Genomic DNA, 20,182 nt, shown 5'->3' with positions numbered 1-20,182 from the left:
ATTTTCTTCATATCTTTCCATAGATGCTTTTTTGGATTTTCTATTATAACAGTGATTATTGCGGCCATGTATTTAACCTCTCACGTCTACTATAAATGGTCTACTACACCGGTTATTGTTGGCATTAATCCTGAACCGACTTTTATAGCTAATGAACCATTTCCTGCAGTGACAGTTTGTAATTTAAATCAAGCTTTAAATGATGTCGCGAAGAAGTTCTCAAAGTAAGTAAAAGTTGTAGTAAATTAAACAAAATTTCTGTGGTATGAAAGATTATGCAATCTACATTTAGCACACGCAAGTTGTAAAATATTAAGGAAAATTTTCTTTAAAATAGAGGAAAGTTAATAAAAGAAAAATCTTTACTTTAACAAAAGGTTTGATTAAATTTAGTGACATGAATATTTGAAATACCAGGTATACCGGTATGAAGTGAGCGTCAAGATACAAATGTCTCGATAGGGAACGAGCCTTTATTTTTTTGTTTTCTATGACATGTGTAAAAAATATTTAGTATACATCAAGCCATGCAAAAATATGATATTTCGTGTTCAAATATCATATTTTTTCATCGTCTTAAAAATGTCGAATCTTGTACCAGAAAGTGATGATTTGCGGGAAGCATGAAATTTTTGTTTTCATTTTAAGAAAAGTACTGCAGAGTAGCATAGAATGCTTGTCGATGTATATGGTGATCATGCTCTATCGAAAGCAATATGCAAATGATGGTTTCAACGGTTCAGAAATAATGATTTTGATGTGAGAAATGAAGAACGTGGAAAACCACCCAAAAAGTTTGAAGACGCCGAATTGCTTGGAGATGACACTTTGAGTCAAAAGCAAATGGCAGCAATGGTTAATGTTGCACAAAAAACAATTTCTGACCGTTTAAAAGTAACGGGATAGATCCAAAAGAAAGTTTAAAAAAAAAAAATATATGTGTCCCTTCGTTAAAGTTGTATGTCATTGAAATAAGGCAAATTTTCTTCTTAAATGTTAACCTAACAGTGGCAGCCCGATTAAGATTCAGGCTCACTTAGACTATTCAGTCCATTGTGAAGTATCTGTTTTAATATGAATTTTTATACTGATATTTATTTGTACATGAACATGAAAAAGTTTTTCCTACGTTGAAAAAAATTTAAACGATATTAAAGATTACGTAACCTAAATTGTTGGATGCGCAATTTACAAAATATTTAGGACAAATTTCTTTAAAATAATTAAATTTTAATTAAAAAGAAGTTTATAATATTCGCGTAAATTTTTTTTTTCATTAAATTTAGGACACAATTGTTTTAAATTTTCGTATTTCCGTTAAATGTCTTTGAACTAAGGCAATTTTCCCTATATAGTAAAAAAAACGCATTTTTGATTCAAAGAATCATTGATCTTTAGAGTTAAATAATTTACCTTTTTCGTAAATGCAATGATCCTAAATTTTCTTATTTTCAGGAATTCCACCGAATATACAATGTTAAGACTACTATGCAAGCGCAAAGTTAACAATACTATGGTCAAATCCGTAATTAATTGGAATCACGTTGAGAAATTTATTGTTAACGTAAGTATTTTATTCAGGATTACGGATTGTAATGAGAATAAAAACAAAAATACTTTTTGAAAAAGTTGATTTTCTAATTTTGTAATTTTTTTCAAAATTTTGAAAGTTGATTTTTCCACTTTTTAAAAATGTACAAAATTTGATTTTCCGACTTTTTCCAAAAAAATTTGCAAAATTCCAGTTTTCTATTATTCAATTTTTCATAATTGGAGGATGATGTCATTTCGAATTCTTTAACTTGGACATGTCGGTTCTTCGACGTGTCGACTATTTTATATTCGATTTTCTACATTTAACAAGTAAGGAAAGTCTAAAGTCGGGCGGAGCCGACTATATTATACCCTGCACCACTTTGTAGATCTAAATTTTCGATACCATATCGCATCCGTCAAATGTGTTGGGTGCTATATATAAAGGTTTATCCCAAATACATACATTTAAATATCACTCGATTTGGACAGAATTTAATAGACTTTTGCAAAATCTATAGACTCAAAATTTAAGTTGGCTAATGCACTAGGGTGAAACACAATTTTAGTAAAAACAAGTATATACAGCAGTAAATTCGGCCGGGTCGAATTTTAAATACCCACCACCATGAATCAAATATGATAGTTTACTTTGAAAACTCTTCGTCGTAGTGGGTTATTTGATAATATATAGAATTGTAGGGGGTTTGATGACAAATCTTCTCCCAAGGCAGTCAGCTCCCGAAGACAAACTTTAAAAATTCTACCTATGAAGACCAGATAAGATTCTAGATTTATGAGAACCAATTTTGTTGGAGTTTTAGAGAAATAATAAACATATCGTGTATATGATTAAATTACGCCTTGATTTGAAATCTTAAATCTGTAGATTTTTTCCGCCATTATTTAAATAAATATGATGAGTAAAATCTGGAAATTTTACTTTCAGTTTGAAGCAATTTTCATGATCAGTGCGCCTGCTATTTTAGAGAATTTTAGAGTTGAATAAACGAAAATACTTTATAAGAAAAGGAAATTTTGTTTGTCTAAAATTTCATTATAGATTACTATAGATTACTATTTCCAGCAAATCGGATAAAAACTACGGATTCTAGAAGCCCAAGAAATAAAGCCGGGAGATCGATGTATATGGAGGCTATATCAAAACATGGACCGATAGGTACCATTTGCTACTCACATATTTGTGATCTTAAAATACCTCCAGAATTTCAAACAAATCGGCTAGAAAACAGTCTCTAGACGCCCAAGAAGTAAAAATCGAGAGATCAGTCTATATGGGGGTTATACCAACAAAAAAATGGACCGATATACCTCAATTTCGGCACACTTAGTTGTGGTCTAAAAATACCTCTAGATTTCGAATTTCAGGCAAATCGGGTAATAAATACAGTTTATAGAAGCTCAAGAATTTCAGGCAAAGCGGATGGTAAATATAGTTTCTAGAAGCCCAAGAAGCAAAATCGGGAGATCGGTCTATATGGGCGCTATACAAAAAAATGGACCGATGAGCACCATTTTCGGCACACCTTTTTATGGCCCTCAAATACCTCTATATTTCCAATATCAGGCAAATTGGATAAAAACTACGGTTTTTATAGGCCCAAGACTCCAAATCGGGAGGTTGGTTTATATGGGGGCTATATCAAAACATGGACCGATACGGACCATTTTCGACTCACCTCTTTATGGTCCCAAAATACCTCTAGATTTTCAATTTCATACCAATCGGATAGAAAATACTGTTTCTAGACGCGCAAGAAGCAAAATCGGGAGATCGGTCTATATGGGGGCTATATCAAAACATGGACCGATACGGACCATTTTCGACTCACCTCTTTATGGTCCCAAAATACCTCTAGATTTTCAATTTCATACCAATCGGATAGAAAATACTGTTTCTAGACGCGCAAGAAGCAAAATCGGGAGATCGGTCTATATGGGGGCTATACCAAAACATGGACCGATGGGCACCATTTTCGGCACACCTTTTTATGGTCCTCAAGTACCTCTAGATTTTCAATTTCAGGCAAATTGGATAAAAATTACGGCTTTTATAATCCCAAGACCCCAAATCAGGAAATCGGTTTATATGGGGACTATATCAAGACTTGAACCGATATAGCCCATCTTCGAACTTGACCTGCCTGCAAACAAAAAACGAATCTGTGCCAAATTTCAGGACGATAGCGCCAATATTTATTTATCTATTTTATTTCTTAATTTATAAAATTATAACTATAATTCATTTAAAGTGACCTCAGCGCCTTAAGGCATAGTAGAGGTAAAGCTGGCAATTAACTACTATAATATTTTTGTTATCTTATGTATGTACAAAAATTCATGACATGTTGTTAAGATAAAGGTAATACAAAAAAAAAAAAAATAAAATTATCTTATATTATCCTGAATGTATTTCTTTAAATATTTTTTAAAGGATGATATAGTATTAACAAATTTGATTGCATTTGGCAAGCAATTGAATTCAAAAGCGCCAATACATGTAATACGTTGCTTTGTTAGCTCCAATCTGCATCTAGTTACTTTTAAGTTACATTGGTTTCTAGTGTGAAAAGTAGATTGATTTTGCCGAAATTTAATTGTGTGATAACCAATAGAATGAAGAACTTTGAAGACATAAAGGATCAGCTGATATTTGTACATAGAGTATAATGGCATAACCGATGTACATATATACCCATACAAAAGCTCAGTGGAAAAACGATTTGGTAAATTATAGACCGTTTTCAACGCCCTATTTTGCATAACCTGCAGAGATTTAAACATCATTGTCTTTTTAAAACCATAAACTATACACAAATAATTAAAATTGCTGTGGATGAGTGATTGGTATAATAAGAGTTTGGTCCTGGTATCTAGAGTATATCTCAGTTTGTATAGCATTCCAATTGCGGACGCAATTTTAGACTTTATATTAGATATATGTGTCTCCCACGACAGGTTACTTTGGATGGTAACACCCAAATAATTAACCTCATTTACTTCATTGATCCTATTTTCATTTATGATCACATAAAAATTATTTTCGTCACGAAACGAACGGGGTCTAAATCTTATCAGCTTCGTTTCTGTTGCATTAAGAACGAGTTTATTCAGTCTTACATATTCTAATATCAGGGTCATATCCCGCTCTATGGTCGCAGTTAAAACTTTCTTGTCTCTGTATGGATAAAATAAACACACGTCATCCGCATACATGAAAATACGTCCTGATAAATTAAGGTTTGGCAAGTCATTAAGATAAATTAGAAATAGTAATGGCCCTAGACAACTTCCCTGTGGTACGCCACTAACTACATCCAACATCTCGCTCTTCGACCCACGAACTTGAACATATTGCATTCTGTTTGACAGATAACTTCTAAAAAGCTGTAATTCCCGACCACAAATACCATACACTGATAATTTTTGCAGTAAAATTTCGTGGTCAACTAAATCGAATGCTTTCGAGAAATCTAAAAACAATCCCGCCACACCTGGGAGTCCAGAATCCAACCCGCTGCAAATAAAGTTTATGACGTTTAAGGTAGCTTCTTCCGTACCACAACCTTTCTTGAAACCATATTGTCTATCAAACAAGAGATTTTTAGAATCCAAATAGTCTACTAATTTAGCATAAATAATCTTTTCAAAAACTTTATCCACAGTTGGCAGAATTGAAATCGGTCGGAAATGTTCAACTAATGTAGCATGTTTTATCTTTGGTATTGGGACCACTTTACAGATTTTCAAGCTTCTGGGGTATGTAGATGTGAATAAAACTTTGTTAAAAATTTTAACAAGCGCTGGCACAACTATGTCACTACAAGTCTTTATGATTTTTGCTGTTATACCATCATATCCTGCTGATGCCGACGCTTTCAATTCATTGATAACAAAATTCACATCATCACAGTCAATTGATGACATTAAAAATCTGTTTGATGTCCGCGTTAGTGTGTTGAGGCAATTGAAGTTGTCGAATGGATGATTCAGGATCCCTTGTTTCAACGTTTCCACAGAGCCAATAAAGTATCTGTTCAGAATATTAGATTTCTCTGTATTGTCTTCAACAATATGTCCACAATTGGAAATAAGTCTAATCTCCTTATTGGAGTTTCGTCCCAGAATATTATTCAAAAATGACCAACATTTCTTTTGATCAGTTCCAAACTTTTCTAAATTATCATAATAATAATTCTTTCTGGCCTCTCGAGATGCTTTCCTTATAATCTTGCTGATTTTCTTTAAAATATGATTGTATCTCCCACTTGTATCTTTCCTTCTCATTTTGAGTAACTTCTGCTTATACTTCATTAAATTTTGTAGATTCCTCCCTATCCATGGAGTAAGTTCAGACCGAACTGAAATAGTGATGTTTACTTCTTGAGTGCAATCTAAAATGCTATTCCCAATTATCTCTATGAATTTATTCGCATAATCATCTGTATCATCAAATGTGTAATCAGAGGGAAATCTATCTTGCAACAATTCTTTTACTCTACTTATATTACAGAAAGTTCTACGTTTTTCAACACAAGCGTTTGTTTTGAAATCACTTTTAACACTGCAGTTGAGAACATTGTGATCCGTTAAGTCACATTCTATTGAATCAATTTGAATTTGGTTGTAAACATTACTGTAAATTTGATCTATGCATGATAAACTTGAGGGCCTGGTTATAAGGTCATGACAGCTGTGATAATCATAACACAAAAACATGTTTTCTATATCCAGATACCGATCACTGCCAAATTTATCAACATTAGTATCTCCCAGCAACACAACTGAGACATTTGATAAACTCTTTAACTTTTCATCCATTAAATCAATAAACTCTGTGACTGAACATTTTTGTGATCGATAAAACGAAACGATTTGCAATATTTTTGAATTAACCTTTATATCGTGTAAACATATTGAAGCTAACTCCACAAAATTAGTGCTAGTACAGAACTGAATCGAATATTTCAAATTTTGTGAGATGAATATTGACGTTCCCCCATAGCCATCTGCACGGCAACAGTGAACGCTACTATACCCAGGGATAGAATAAAGTTGTATCAGGTTTTCTTCGAACCAAGTCTCCTGTACTGCAATAATATCAGGTAACCTAGTAAACCTAGCAATGAATGTTTTGAACTTATCAAATTTCTTAATCGAAGATATGCTTCTTATGTTAATAGATACTATATTTAAACAAGGGTAACTAACATTTGAAATAAAATTATTGAAACTATTGATATTTTTAAAATAATGAGATTGAGCCATAGTGGAAAATTCGAATATACATTAATCAATAAAAACAAAATTAGTTCGGGGAAGTAAATGCAGAATTATCGCCGTCACCAGAATCATCATCCTCGTCATCTTCATAATGAGTGCCACCATCATCTTCTATGTGATGTCGGGAATAACGTCTGTTTGCTGTGGCATCCAATAAAATTTTATCAACATCTGATTCATTTTTAATTATTTGAGCTTTCGATATCTCATTTCTTTTGTAATAAACTTTCCCATTTCTTGAGTAGACATAGCGAAATCCGACTTTCTTTATTGTTTTTGCATAGGTAAGTAGGCTTAAGGTCTCTTTACTCAGATAGTCGTTAATGTATATCCCAGCTGATTCTTCGCTTCCTTTTAGTTTGGGCTTTATCGACATAAGTTTTTCTTTTGTGAGCTTGTTAGCAAATTTTACAACTGCAGTTTTCTTCGGGTTGTTTGCCACTTTGCCTCGCAAAAAGAAAGCTTCGTTTACATTGTGTGCTTCAAGTTCTACACCCATTTTCTTCGATAGCCCCAAAACGGCATCAAGAGCAGATACATCTCTCTCCACTTTTAATCCACTAACTATACAGTCGTTCTGGACTCGTATATCATTCAGTGTTTTAACTGACGTTTCAAGTATTTCAACTTTCTTTTTCAAAACTTTATTTTCCTTTTCTACTTCTTTAAGCTTTTTCTTATTCTCTACTACTCCCTTTAAAATGTCATCGTACTGTTTTGACATGAATTGAATGGTGTTTTTTATCTCAGCTAACTCGGACAGCTGATCCAACTTTTTTAGTTCTGTTTTGATATTTTTTAACTCTGCTTTAAGCGAGTTCTCATTACCACCTTCGCACAAATGACAAGTAAATAGTTCGCTCTCATTATTCAGCAATTGTTCATATTCACGTTTGTCCAAATGTGTGCATTCAGCATGAAACATCTTGGAGCATTTATCACACTCGATTGAGTTTTCGGATTCCTCTTTGACTTCAAGTTTGCATTGAGCACAAATTATTTTTCTTGTACGAAGACTTCTGCGACTTGTCTTGGTCATCTTTCAATGTATCGAGATACAAAAATATCAAAATGAGATATTTTATAAAGATTTACCGTTTATAAACTCTTTCTTTTTAGTATTTTAAATTAAGAAGATTTTGGACGAGAACACACTGATATAAGCACGTCTATATGTTAGGGTTGCCAACTTTTTCCTTTTTTATTGAAGGCTGTAGCGTGATTACAACAGACAGACAGACGGACAGACGGACAGACGGACAGACGTACATGCTTATATCGTCTTAGAATTTCTCCCTGATCAAGAATATATATACTTTATATAGTCGGAAATCGATATTTCGATGTGTTACACACGGAATGACAAACTTATTATACCCCCATCACCATTCTCTGGTGATGGGTATAAAAAAATACTTTTTGAAAAAGTAGATTTTCTAATTTTGTTAACTTTTTCCAAATTTTGAAAGTTGATTTTTTCACTTTTTAAAAATTTACAAAATTTGATTTTCCGACTTTTTCCAAAAAAAAATTGCAAAATTCCAGTCATAATTTCATCTTGAAATCTGAAGTCCGAATTTGGTAACTTAAGTTACCGTTAACGCGTTCTTAAAGGACTTTGATAGCACGCGAAGAAAAAAGATGAAAAAGGAATTAATATGTTTTTGTTTTTTTAAATCAAGTACGCAAAACTCAAGTCTAAAAGAAAAAAATATGTCATTACTTCAATTCTCCGTTTCTTTGGCTCTGGGAATCGGGCCTGCTTTTTTCAGTTTAGATTACAAAAAATAGACTTTAGATTACAAAAAATAGACTTCTATTTTCGAATTTTGTACAGCTATACGAGATTTACCTTAACTACTTGAATAATAATTATTATAAATTTTTTTCAGATTTCACAGCCCTGTGAGGATATGTTTATCGATTGTCGTTTTGGTGGTCAAGATTATAACTGCACAGAGATGTTTGTCCCTTTGGTTACTGATGAGGGTTTCTGTTGTACATTTAATATGTTGCATCCGAAATTTATGTATGTTTCAAAGTAAGTTTTCATAACGAATTGCGAAATTATATAGCGAGGCTTTATCAAATCTTGGACCGATATAGAACATCTTCGAATTTGATATGCTTGAAAATTAAAAAAATGAATTCGTCCTGAATTTCAAAACGACCGGTCCGTTGTATAACGTGATTACAAAGAATGAAAGATGGACGGACATCATTGGATCGTCATGGAATTTATCCTCGATCAAAAATATATTTTCTTTATATTGTCGGAAATAGATATTTTGATGTGTTACCAAAGGAATGACAAACTTTTTGTACCCCGATCATCATGCTATGGTGGTGGGTATAAGCAAATAAACGAGAGTTAACTACGCAATACACTGGTAGGAAATGCTTTGTAATATTGACAAATTTTTTCGCTAAAATGTAGACAACGAAACAATTTCATACAATTTCTCCCTATTAATGATCACTTTCTTTGCCTCTTGGATTTTTTTTCATAACGTTAGTGAAGAAAAACTCGTGGACTTACTTTTAATGAAATTTTCTGTCGATGTATTAAGATGCTCTTGCGATACGAAGGACCAAATCCGTAGAAAGGAAAAATGGTGTCCACTTAGACCATATTGGTCCATTGTGATTCATCATGGTTGTTTCTTTCCTCTTCGACATCTGTGTTCGTCTGCCAGGGTTGGTCAAATCTTCTTTGCGTTCTGTAGCCTCCGGGTCAAGGCACCATCTATAAATATCATCGGCCATTAAGCCTTCTGCAGATCGTAATATTTAAAATGTACCCTGTATGTATATAAAGATCGCGGGAGAAAAACGTCCGTGAATATGTTACCCATGCCGCGTGCACCTTCCTTAATCAGCAGATCTGCCTCTTCATAGCGCCTTATTCCATAATGTCCAGTTACGCAGCACAGAGTTTTATTATGCTGTTCAGCGAGAACTCTAAGTTCTCTACGACAGGGGCTTACTACCTTCGACGTTATGTTCGTATTGTCTAAGGCCTTCATTGCTGCCTGACTGTCGATGAAAAAGCAGATATCGCTTCTGAATATCGGCCTCATCAACAGGAGCTCCGCAGCTTTGGCAATAGCAAATTCCTCCGCCTGAAAGATACTGCATGCGTTGTTCATTCCATATGACTCCCTGATTCCTAGCTCCTCGCAGTAGATACCACTGCCAGTGCCTTCAGCCATCTTCAATCCGTCCGATCTCCAAAAAGTATAAGCTTTTCCTCCCAGTCGTCTATACTTGGGATAATCAATCGTAGCTTGCCCTCTTATATATGTCGAGTAGCCATATAGTCCGTCCTTAAGCATTGCCCAACTGGAGCAACAAGTTCCGTGTGCCGTGTTTCCGAGCTCTTCAGTCTCATAAGTATCACCTCGGCTGTCTTCCTAATGCGCGGATCAAGCGGGAAATTCCCATTAAAACCTCTAGAGCTGTAGTGGCCATTGTCCTCATCGCACCAGTCATATAAATGAGAGCCGTTCTGTTTATCCTGCTGAATTTCTGTATATGGTTTCGATGTCTCGTAATGGCCGTGGCGTGGCAGCCATAGGTGGCTACTGGTTGTATAACCGCTGTAAAAAGCCAGTGGAATAGAGATGGCTTCATCCCCCAGCGTTCCTCGACCAGCACGCATAAAGTGCAGCATAGGCCTTCTTTTGACGGACTGCAGCATTTTCCTTGGACTTGTACTTGGTCAAGTACTTGGTCAATCTGGAGAGACTCAATCTTGAATCCCTTCAAAGTGTGGTTTTCCTTGCTCTAGTGAAGAGCACTAGCTCCGTCTTTTTTGGGTTAACGCCCAAACAGCAGTTCCTTGTCCAGTTCGATAGAACCTGCAACAATAAAAATATTCATAACTATTATGAAATATTTCGCTGTTATATAAAAAAAAAAATACAGACAAATTTCGTAAATATTCCGATACTTTTTCTACCAATGTACCTTAAATGTTAACTTTTTATTCCAATATTATTTAAATTATTTGAAATTTTCTATAACTTAATGGTAAAGTGTATGAAAGCTTCGACTTAATTTTTGCAATTAAAAAGTTAATTGAAGCTGAAAAGCTTTTCAATTACAAAATTAATTGATACAATTAACTTTTTAATCAAACTCGAATAATAAAGTCAGTCAAAAAATTATTGCGTATTTTTAATTTTTAACAAAAAACTTAATTGATACAATAATTTTGTTAGATAAACTTAGAACACAATTATAGTTAAGAGAAGTATAACGGCCGTAAGTTCGGCCAGGCCGAATCTTATGTAACCTCCACCATGGATTGCATAGAAACTTGTACTAAAGACTGTCATCCACAATCGAATTACTTGGGTTGTGGTATCTTAAAACATCTTAACATCGTTTTCTAAATTGTGAGATAGTCCATACGCGGCAGAGAACCAGAATTGAAATATGGGGGTCGCTTATATGGCGGCTATATACAATTATGAACTTGATATGGACCAATATTTTTGTGATTGGGGATAGATTTATCTGAGGCCTATATATAACTATAGAACGATATGGACCTAGTTAGGCATGGTTGTTAACGGCCACATACTAGCACAATGCACCAAATTTCAACTGACTCGGATGAAATTTGCTCCTCCAAGAGGCTCCAAAACCAAATCTCGGGATCGGTTTATATGGCGGCTATATATGATTATGGACTGATATGGACCACTTTTGGCATGGCTGCTAAATATCATATACTACCATCACGTACCAAATTTCAACCATATCGGATGAATTTTGCTTCTCCAAGAGGCACCGGAGGTCAAATCTGGGGCTCGGTTTATATGGGGGCTATATATAATTATGGACTGATATGAATCAATTCCTGCATGGTTGTTGGATACCATATACCAACATCACGTACCAAATTTCAACCAAATCGGATGAAGTTTGCTCTTTTAAGGGGCTCGGAGGTCAAATCTGGGGATCGGTTTATATGGGGACTATATATAATTATGGACCGATTTCGTCCAATTTTTGCATGGGTGTTTGAGGCCATATATTAACATCACGTACCAAATTTCAACTGAATCAGATGATTTTTTTTCTTCCAAGAGGCTCCGGAGATCAAATCTTGTGATCGGCTATATATAATTATTGACCGATGTGGACCATTTTTTGCATGGTCATTAAAGAACATATACTAATACCATGTACCAAATTTCAGCCGGATCGGATGAAATTTGCTTCTCTTAGAGGCTCCGCAAGCCAAATCTGGGGATCGATTTATATGAGGGCTATATATAATTATTGACCGATGTGGACCGTTTTTTGCATGGTTGTTAGAGACCATATACTAACACCATGTACCAAATTTCAGCCGGATCGGATGAAATTTGCTTCTCTTAGAGGCTCCGCAAGCCAAATCGGGGGATCGGTTTATATGGGGGCTATATATAATTATTGACCGATGTGGACCATTTTTTGTATGGTCATTAGAGACCATATACTAACACCATGTACCAAATTTCAGCCGGATCGGATGAAATTTGCTTCTCTTAGAGGCTCCGCAAGCCAAATCGGGGGATCGGTTTATATGGGGGCTATATATGGACCGATGTGGACCAATTTTTGCATGGTTGTTAGAGACCATATACCAACACCAGGTACCAAATTTCAGCCTGATCAGAGGCCTTCTCTTAGAGGATCGGCAAGCCAAATTTGGGGGTCCGTTTATATGGGGGCTATACGTAAAAGTGGATCGATGGCCATCCGACTTACATCAATAACAACTACTTGTGCCAAGTTTCAAGTCGATAGCTTGTTTCGTTCGGAAGTTAGCGTGATTTCAACAGACTGACGAACGGACGGACGGACATGCTCAGATCGACTCAGAATTTCACACGACCCAGAATATATATACTTTTTGGGGTCTTAGAGCAATATTTCGATGTGTTACAAACGGAATGACAAAGTTAATATACCCTCATCCTATGGTGGGGTACAAACATTACAGACAAATTTCGTAAATATTCCGATACTTTTTCTACCAATGTACCTTAAATTTAACCTTTTTTTCCAATATTATTTAAATTATTTAAAATTTTCTATAACTTAATGGTAAAGTGTATGAAAGCTTTGACTTATCCAAACTCAGCGCTTTTCTTACACAGAAAAAATATCATCATAATGTTTTCAATTTAAAAAGTTAATTGAATCTGAAAAGTTTTTCAATTACAAAATTAATTGATACAATTAACTTTTTAATCAAACTCGGACGATTAAGTCAGTCAAAATATGCATATTTTTATTTTTTAACAAAAAACTTAATTGATACAATAATTTTGTTAGACAAACTAAGAACACAATTATAGCTAAGAAAATTAGTGAACATTTTCGATTTTTTTATTAAACAGATAATTTTCTAATAACAATTTAATTAAAAAATTTAATTGACCTTGATTTCAAAACTCAACTAACTGTTTATCTTATTTAATTAAAAAATTACTTGGATATTAGACTGAAGTTTAACTTAATAATTAATTGAATCAATTAAAAAATAATTGATTTTTGCAATCAACAACAATTAAAATTTTAATTGAATCAATTCAAATCAATTAATGTTTTAATCAAATTTGTGTTTACGCACAATTAAAACTGTGATCGATACTATCATTTTCGTGATTGAAGACATTTCAAATAAGAAATTAATTGGATTAATTAATTTCTTGATTGAATCCTATTTTTTTTGTGTACTTAATCCTTCCGTTTTTTCCATTTTATTTCGTCACTTCTTCCATAGTACACCCATGCCGAATTTGAATATAACATCAAAGGTAACCAAATACAAACACATCGATTGGTATTCAGAAATGGGTTATCCTGACAATTTACCTTCGAATTATTCTCCCAGTAAAATCCCAGGAGTAGGGAAAACGTTGGGATTATCAATCATATTGGATGTTCAGCAGGCCAAATATTATTGTTCATCGGCGAGTAGCATTGGTTTCAAAATTGCTTTACACAGCCCAAATGAAACACCAAATGTACGGGAGACGGGGGTTTTCGTCGAACCAGGCAAAGAGACCAAGCTTCGTATTCGGCCAGAAAAAATTGAATCGGAGTTAAGTGTTCGGGGAATCAATAGAAAATTCCGCCATTGTTTGTTTAACGGTGAGGGAGAATTGAAACATTTTGCCCATTACACTCAACGAAATTGCGAAATGGAATGTGTGGCTCAAATGTCATTGCACTATTGTGGATGTTTGAATTTTTTCATGCCCAAAATCCGGAGTAATGCCAGTGTGTGTAGCATCAATCAGGCATCGTGTGAAGAAGCTGTACGTTTGGGTACCTATGACAGGAATAAATCATGTTTGGATGATTGTCTGCCAGCCTGTTTTGAGATGAACTATCAGGCGGAAGCATTTTCCACGAAACTGGCTCGAAGGAGTCACATTTATGCCAATCGGAAATTGGCTAATGGGAATAGTTCGTATGTGGTGAAAAATGTTGCTGTTGTCCATTTGTATTTTAAGGAGAACTCTTTTAGGAGCCACATTAAAACGGAATTTATAGGCATTTCGGATTTTTTGTGTAAGTAGAGGGATTTTTGGTAAAATAATTTTAGAAACTTCCCTACTTTTCATTTCAGCCAGCATTGGTGGTCTATTGGGTCTATTCATTGGCTTTAGTTTCCTTTCTATTGCTGAATGTCTCTACTATGCCATCATACGACCTTGGCGTTCTGTACGTGAATATCAGAAATTCATTGATGATGCCGAGAAAGGATCTGTGAAGCTTCCCACCCAGTTGATGAAGTCCAAATTCAAACGTAATGGTTTACGAAAACGCTATATGATTTCCCCCAAAGAAAATAAGAAAATTTTTGATAAGAAAATAATTGCACCATATTCGATTACCTATGGATTTGATGTGCCCCACGAAGAGGGTCTGCAATATTTCTATTGTGAATGAATTTAGAATTCTATAAGAGCTAGTATATATTTTTAAATTCACAATTAAATTATAAATAGTTATGCATATTTTATTTTAAATAAAGATAACACTATAAAAAGTGAACCCTTCATGGAACTAAAGCCAATTTAATTCTATTTTAGTTGATGAAAATTATTATGTTTTAGTTAAAATTTCTTCAATGAGGGAAAGTAGTTTAAATTCTTTTAAAATTTATAAATTTTGTTACAATCTTGAACTTCCTATGACGCTAAAGACATAGTGAGTTTGTCGGAAAATATTTACCTTTTTATACCCTCCACCATAGGATGGGGGGTATATTAACTTTGTCATTCCGTTTGTCGCACATCGAAATATTGCTCTAAGACCCCATAAAGCATATATATTCTGGGTCGTGGTGAAATTCTGAGTCGATCTAAGCATGTCCGTTCGTCTGTTGAAATCACGCTAATTTCCGAACGAAACAAGCTATCTACTTGAAACTTGGCACAAGTAGTTGTTATTGATGTAGGTCGGATGGTATTGCAAATGGGCCATATCGGTCCACATATAAACGGACCCTCAGATTTGGCTTGCGGAGCCTCAAAGAGAAGAAAATTTCATCCAATCCTGCTGAAATTTGGTACATGGTGTTAGTATATGGTCTCTAACAACTATGCAAAAATTGGTCCACATCGGTCCATAATTATAAAGGGTGATTTGTTAAGAGCTTGATAACTTTTTTAAAAAAAAAAACGCATAAAATTTGCAAAATCTCATCGGTTCTTTATTTGAAACGTTAGATTGGTCCATGACATTTACTTTTTGAAGATAATTTCATTTAAATGTTGACCGCGGCTGCGTCTTAGGTGGTCCATTCGGAAAGTCCAATTTTGGGCAACTTTTTCGAGCATTTCGGCCGGAATAGCCCGAATTTCTTCGGAAATGTTGTCTTCCAAAGCTGGAATAGTTGCTGGCTTATTTCTGTAGACTTTAGACTTGACGTAGCCCCACAAAAAAATAGTCTAAAGGCGTCAAATCGCATGATCTTGGTGGCCAACTTACCGGTCCATTTCTTGAGATGAATTGTTCTCCGAAGTTTTCCCTCAAAATGGCCATAGAATCGCGAGCTGTGTGGCATGTAGCGCCATCTTGTTGAAACCACATGTCAACCAAGTTCAGTTCTTCCATTTTTGGCAACAAAAAGTTTGTTAGCATCGAACGATAGCGATCGCCATTCACCGTAACGTTGCGTCCAACAGCATCTTTGAAAAAATACGGTCCAATGATTCCACCAGCGTACAAACCACACCAAACAGTGCATTTTTCGGGATGCATGGGCAGTTCTTGAACGGCTTCTGGTTGCTCTTCACTCCAAATGCGGCAATTTTGCTTATTTACGTAGCCATTCAACCAGAAATGAGCCTCATCGCTGAACAAAATTTGTCGATAAAAAAGCGGATTTTCTGCCAACTTTTCTAGGGCCCATTCACTGAAAATTCGACGTTGTGGCAGATCGTAAGTCTATTCATGATGAAATGTCAAAGCATACTGAGCATCTTTCTCTTTGACACCATGTCTGAAATCCCACGTGATCTGTCAAATACTAATGCATGAAAATCCTAACCTCAAAAGAATCACCCTTTATATAGCCCCCATATAAACTGATCCCCAGATTTGGCTTGCGGAACCTCAAAGAGAAGCAAAATTTCATCCGATCCGACTGAAATTTGGTACATGGTTTTGGTATATGGTCTCCAACTACCGCGCAAAAATTGGTCCACATCGGTTCATAAACATATATAGCCCCCATATAAACCGATCCCCAAATTTGGCTTGAGGAGCCTCTAATAGAAGCAAATTTCATCCGATCCGGTTGAAATTTGGAACATGGTGTTAGTATATAGTCTTTAACAACCTTGCCAGAATTGGTCCATATCGGTCCATAACTATATATAGCCCCCCACACAAACCGTTCTCCAGATTTTACCTCCGGAGCCTCTTGGAGGAACAAAATTCATCCGATCCGGTTCAAGGGTGGAACGTGGTGTTAGTATATGGTCTCTAACATCCATGCCAAAATTGGTCCACATAGGTTCATAATTTTATATTGCCCCCATATAAACCGATCCCCAGATTTGGCTTGCGGAGCCTCTAAGAGAAGCAAATTTCATCCGATCCGGTTGAAATTTGGAACGTGGTCTTAGTCTATGGCCGGTAAATAACATACCAAAATTGGTCCACATCGGTCTATAGTTATATATAGACGATCCCCAATCACACAAAAATAGGTCCATATCGGTTCATAATCATGGTTGCCACTCGAGCCAAAAATAATCTACCAAAATTTTATTTCTATAGAAAATTTTGTCAAAATTTTATTTCTATAGAAAATTTTGTCAAAATTTTATTTCTATAGAAAATAATTTCAAAATTTTATTTCTATAGAAAATAATTTCAAAATTTAATTTCTATTGAAAATTTTGTTAAAATTTTATTTTTATAGAAAATTTTGTTAAAATTTCATTTCTATAGAAAATTTTGTCAAAACTTTAGGAGGCTTTAAGATACCTTGCGATCGGCAAGCGTTACCGCAACCCAAGTAATTCGATTGTGGATGGCAGTGTTTAGAAGACATTTCTACGCAATCCATGGTGGAGGGAACATAAGCTTCGGCCTGGCCGAACTTACGGCCGTATTGTTGTTTTCTAATACTGTTCCAGCAAAAAAATGGGAGTTGTTCCAAAGGCACAACTTTAAAAGCTTTTCCAAAAATGTCCTCCCAAAGAAGTTCTTTATTTTAATTACACAAGAAGTTCTTTTAAGTCAATTTTTATACCCTCCATCATAGGATGGGGGTATATTAACTTTGTCATTCCGTTTGTAACAATAGAAATATTGTACATGATGTTGGTATATAGTCTCTAACAACCATGCAAAAATTGGTCCATATAGGTCCTTAATTATATATAGCCCCCATATAATCCGATCCCCAGATTTGGCTTTTGGAGCCTCTAAGAGAAGCATATTTCATCCGATCAGGCTGAAATTTGGTACATGGTGTTGGTATATGGTCTCTAACAACCTTGCCAGAATTGGCCTATATCGGTCTATAATTATATATATATATATATATATATATATATATATATATATATATATATATATATATATATATATATATATATATATATATATATATATATATATATATATATATATATATATATATATATATATATATATATATATATATATATATATATATATATATATATATATATATATATATATTTTTTTTTTTTTTTTTTGCCAGAATTGGTCAATATCGGTCCATAATTATATATAGCCCCCATATAAACCGTTCTCCAGATTTGACCTCCGGAGCCTCTTGGAGGAGCAAAATTCATTCGATCCGGTTCAAAGGTGGAACGTGGTGTTAGTATATGGTCTCTAACACCATGCAAAAATTGGTCCACATAGGTTCATAATTATGTATTGCCCCCATATAAACCGATCCCCAGATTTAGCTTGCGGAGCCTCTAAGAGAAGCAAATTTCATCCGATACGGTTGAAATTTGGAACGTGGTGTCTATGGCCGGTAACAACCATACCAAAATTTGTCCACATCGGTCTATAGTTATATATAAATATATAAAATTGGTCCATATCGGTTCATAATCATGGTTGCCACTCGAGCCAAAAAAAATATACCAAAATTTTATTTCTATAGAAAATGTTGTCAAAATTTTATTTCTATAGAAAATATTTTCAAAATTTAATTTCTATAGAAAATTTTGTGAAAACTTTAGGAGGTTTTAAGATAACTTGCCATTGGCAAGCGTTACCGCGACCCAAATAATTCGATTGTGGATGGCAGTGTTTAGAAGACATTTCTACGCAATCCATGGTGGAGGGAACATAAGCTTCGGCCTGACCGAACTTACGGCCATATATACTTGTTGCTTTCTAATACAGTTCCAGCAAAAAAAAAATGGGAGTTGTTCCAAAGGCACAACTTTAAAATCTTTTCCAACAATGTCCTCCCAAAGATGTTCTTTATTTTAACTACACAGGAAGTTTCTTAATTCAATTTTTATAACTCGCTTCTTTCATATTTTTAATGAGTAATTTTAATTTTTTTTCTGGCTCAAATATGTTAAAAACAATTTAATTATTAAAATTTTGTCGAAAAAAAAACAAATCCAGTCCAGAAAATTAAAAATTTTTTTAAAACATTTGAGGTCAAACGTTTCAGACCAGCATTAAAAATCATAAAAACTTATAAAAATTATTTATTTCGCAAAATATTACAAAATTTTTTAATTCACATCCAAAATACTGAATTCGAATCACACCTTAAGAAGTGATGCAAATTCAGTGCAACGGCTTTTGAAATGGCGAACATTCGTCCTATAACAAGTCCATGTTAAATTCATCGCTTCTGCGCCAATTTTGCACCACTTCCGGATCCAAAAAGAACATTTTCACTACTTTTTTTGGCGACGCTTTTTTGCTGGGTTGTTCAATGACGTTTGTGGCTGAGTGTGTTAAGCATTCCGTTATGGTGCCAACAGACCCAGGTTCATGAAAATGTGACTACGAGAGTTGACTCCCAACTAGTAGTGCAATGGTTAGCATGCCCACTTTGTATACCAAAGGTCATGGGTTCAAATTCAATTTCATACAAACACCGGAAAGATTTTCAGCGGTGGATTATCGCCACTCAGTAATGCTGGATACATTTCTGAGTATTTCATAGCTTCTCTAGTGGTTTCACAACAATGCGAAACGCCGTTCGGACTCGGCTATACAAAAAGGAGGTCCCTTGTCATTGAGCTAAACATAGAATCGGGCAGCACTCATTGATAAGAGAAAAGTTCACCACACTAAAAATAATGTATGATTCAATTACGAAATTTATTGATCCAATTAATTTTTTAATTGAAATGTCTTCAATCACGAAAATGATCAATCGCAGTTTTAATTGGACATAAAAAACAACAGTCCACCAATAGAGAAATTTCCTTGCTCCGCCGATGCTCTCAAGTATTAAACTTTGTTACACCCCTTTAATTTTACTTCAGCATTTTTCTGGTAGCTTTAATAAATTATTAGAAACACGTGGAAGATATTTAATGTTGGATGAACCCCGAGATGAGGTTCTATTTATGAACTCATGAAATTCCCTAAAGACTTTTCAATGTCAATGGCAAACTTTTTGTCTTTAATTATTGAAATCTATTGTGTGACCTTGGTCCGAGTAAATATTTAACAAGACATAAAATTCACACAATGACACCCGGATTAAATGGCCTATAAGAAAAGAATTCTTTATTTTTGTTACTAAAAACCAAAATAAATGATAGATAAACATTTTGATGGCATTTTCTTAATTCAATATCAA

At 34.5% G+C, this 20,182-nt stretch overlaps 1 protein-coding gene across 1 annotated transcript; it reads left to right on the top strand.

The window, feature by feature from the left end:
* The first annotated feature begins 1,474 nt into the window (after positions 1–1,474).
* On the top strand, positions 1,475–14,796 carry LOC142231268 (pickpocket protein 28-like). The gene is made up of 4 exons (XM_075301884.1): positions 1,475–1,564; positions 8,730–8,878; positions 13,622–14,415; positions 14,474–14,796. The coding sequence occupies exons 1-4, from the start codon at positions 1,475–1,477 to the stop codon at positions 14,794–14,796; spliced, it is 1,356 nt and encodes a 451-aa protein (XP_075157999.1).
* The last annotated feature ends 5,386 nt before the right edge of the window (positions 14,797–20,182 follow it).

The sequence above is a fragment of the Haematobia irritans genome, chromosome 3 (assembly GCF_050003625.1).
Source record: "Haematobia irritans isolate KBUSLIRL chromosome 3, ASM5000362v1, whole genome shotgun sequence".
In the NCBI taxonomy this organism is placed as follows: domain Eukaryota; kingdom Metazoa; phylum Arthropoda; class Insecta; order Diptera; family Muscidae; genus Haematobia; species Haematobia irritans.
Note: the sequence above shows the minus strand (reverse complement) of the source record. Positions and strands in the feature narration are given on the sequence as shown.

Excerpts from the sequence above, each read along its gene's own strand:
- LOC142231268 (XM_075301884.1), top strand. The coding sequence starts at position 1,475 with ATGTTAAGACTACTATGCAAGCGCAAAGTTAACAATACTATGGTCAAA. Across the intron at positions 1,565-8,729 it reads TTGAGAAATTTATTGTTAAC|ATTTCACAGCCCTGTGAGGA; the intron begins GTAAGTATTTTA and ends AATTTTTTTCAG. Across the intron at positions 8,879-13,621 it reads AAATTTATGTATGTTTCAAA|TACACCCATGCCGAATTTGA; the intron begins GTAAGTTTTCAT and ends CTTCTTCCATAG.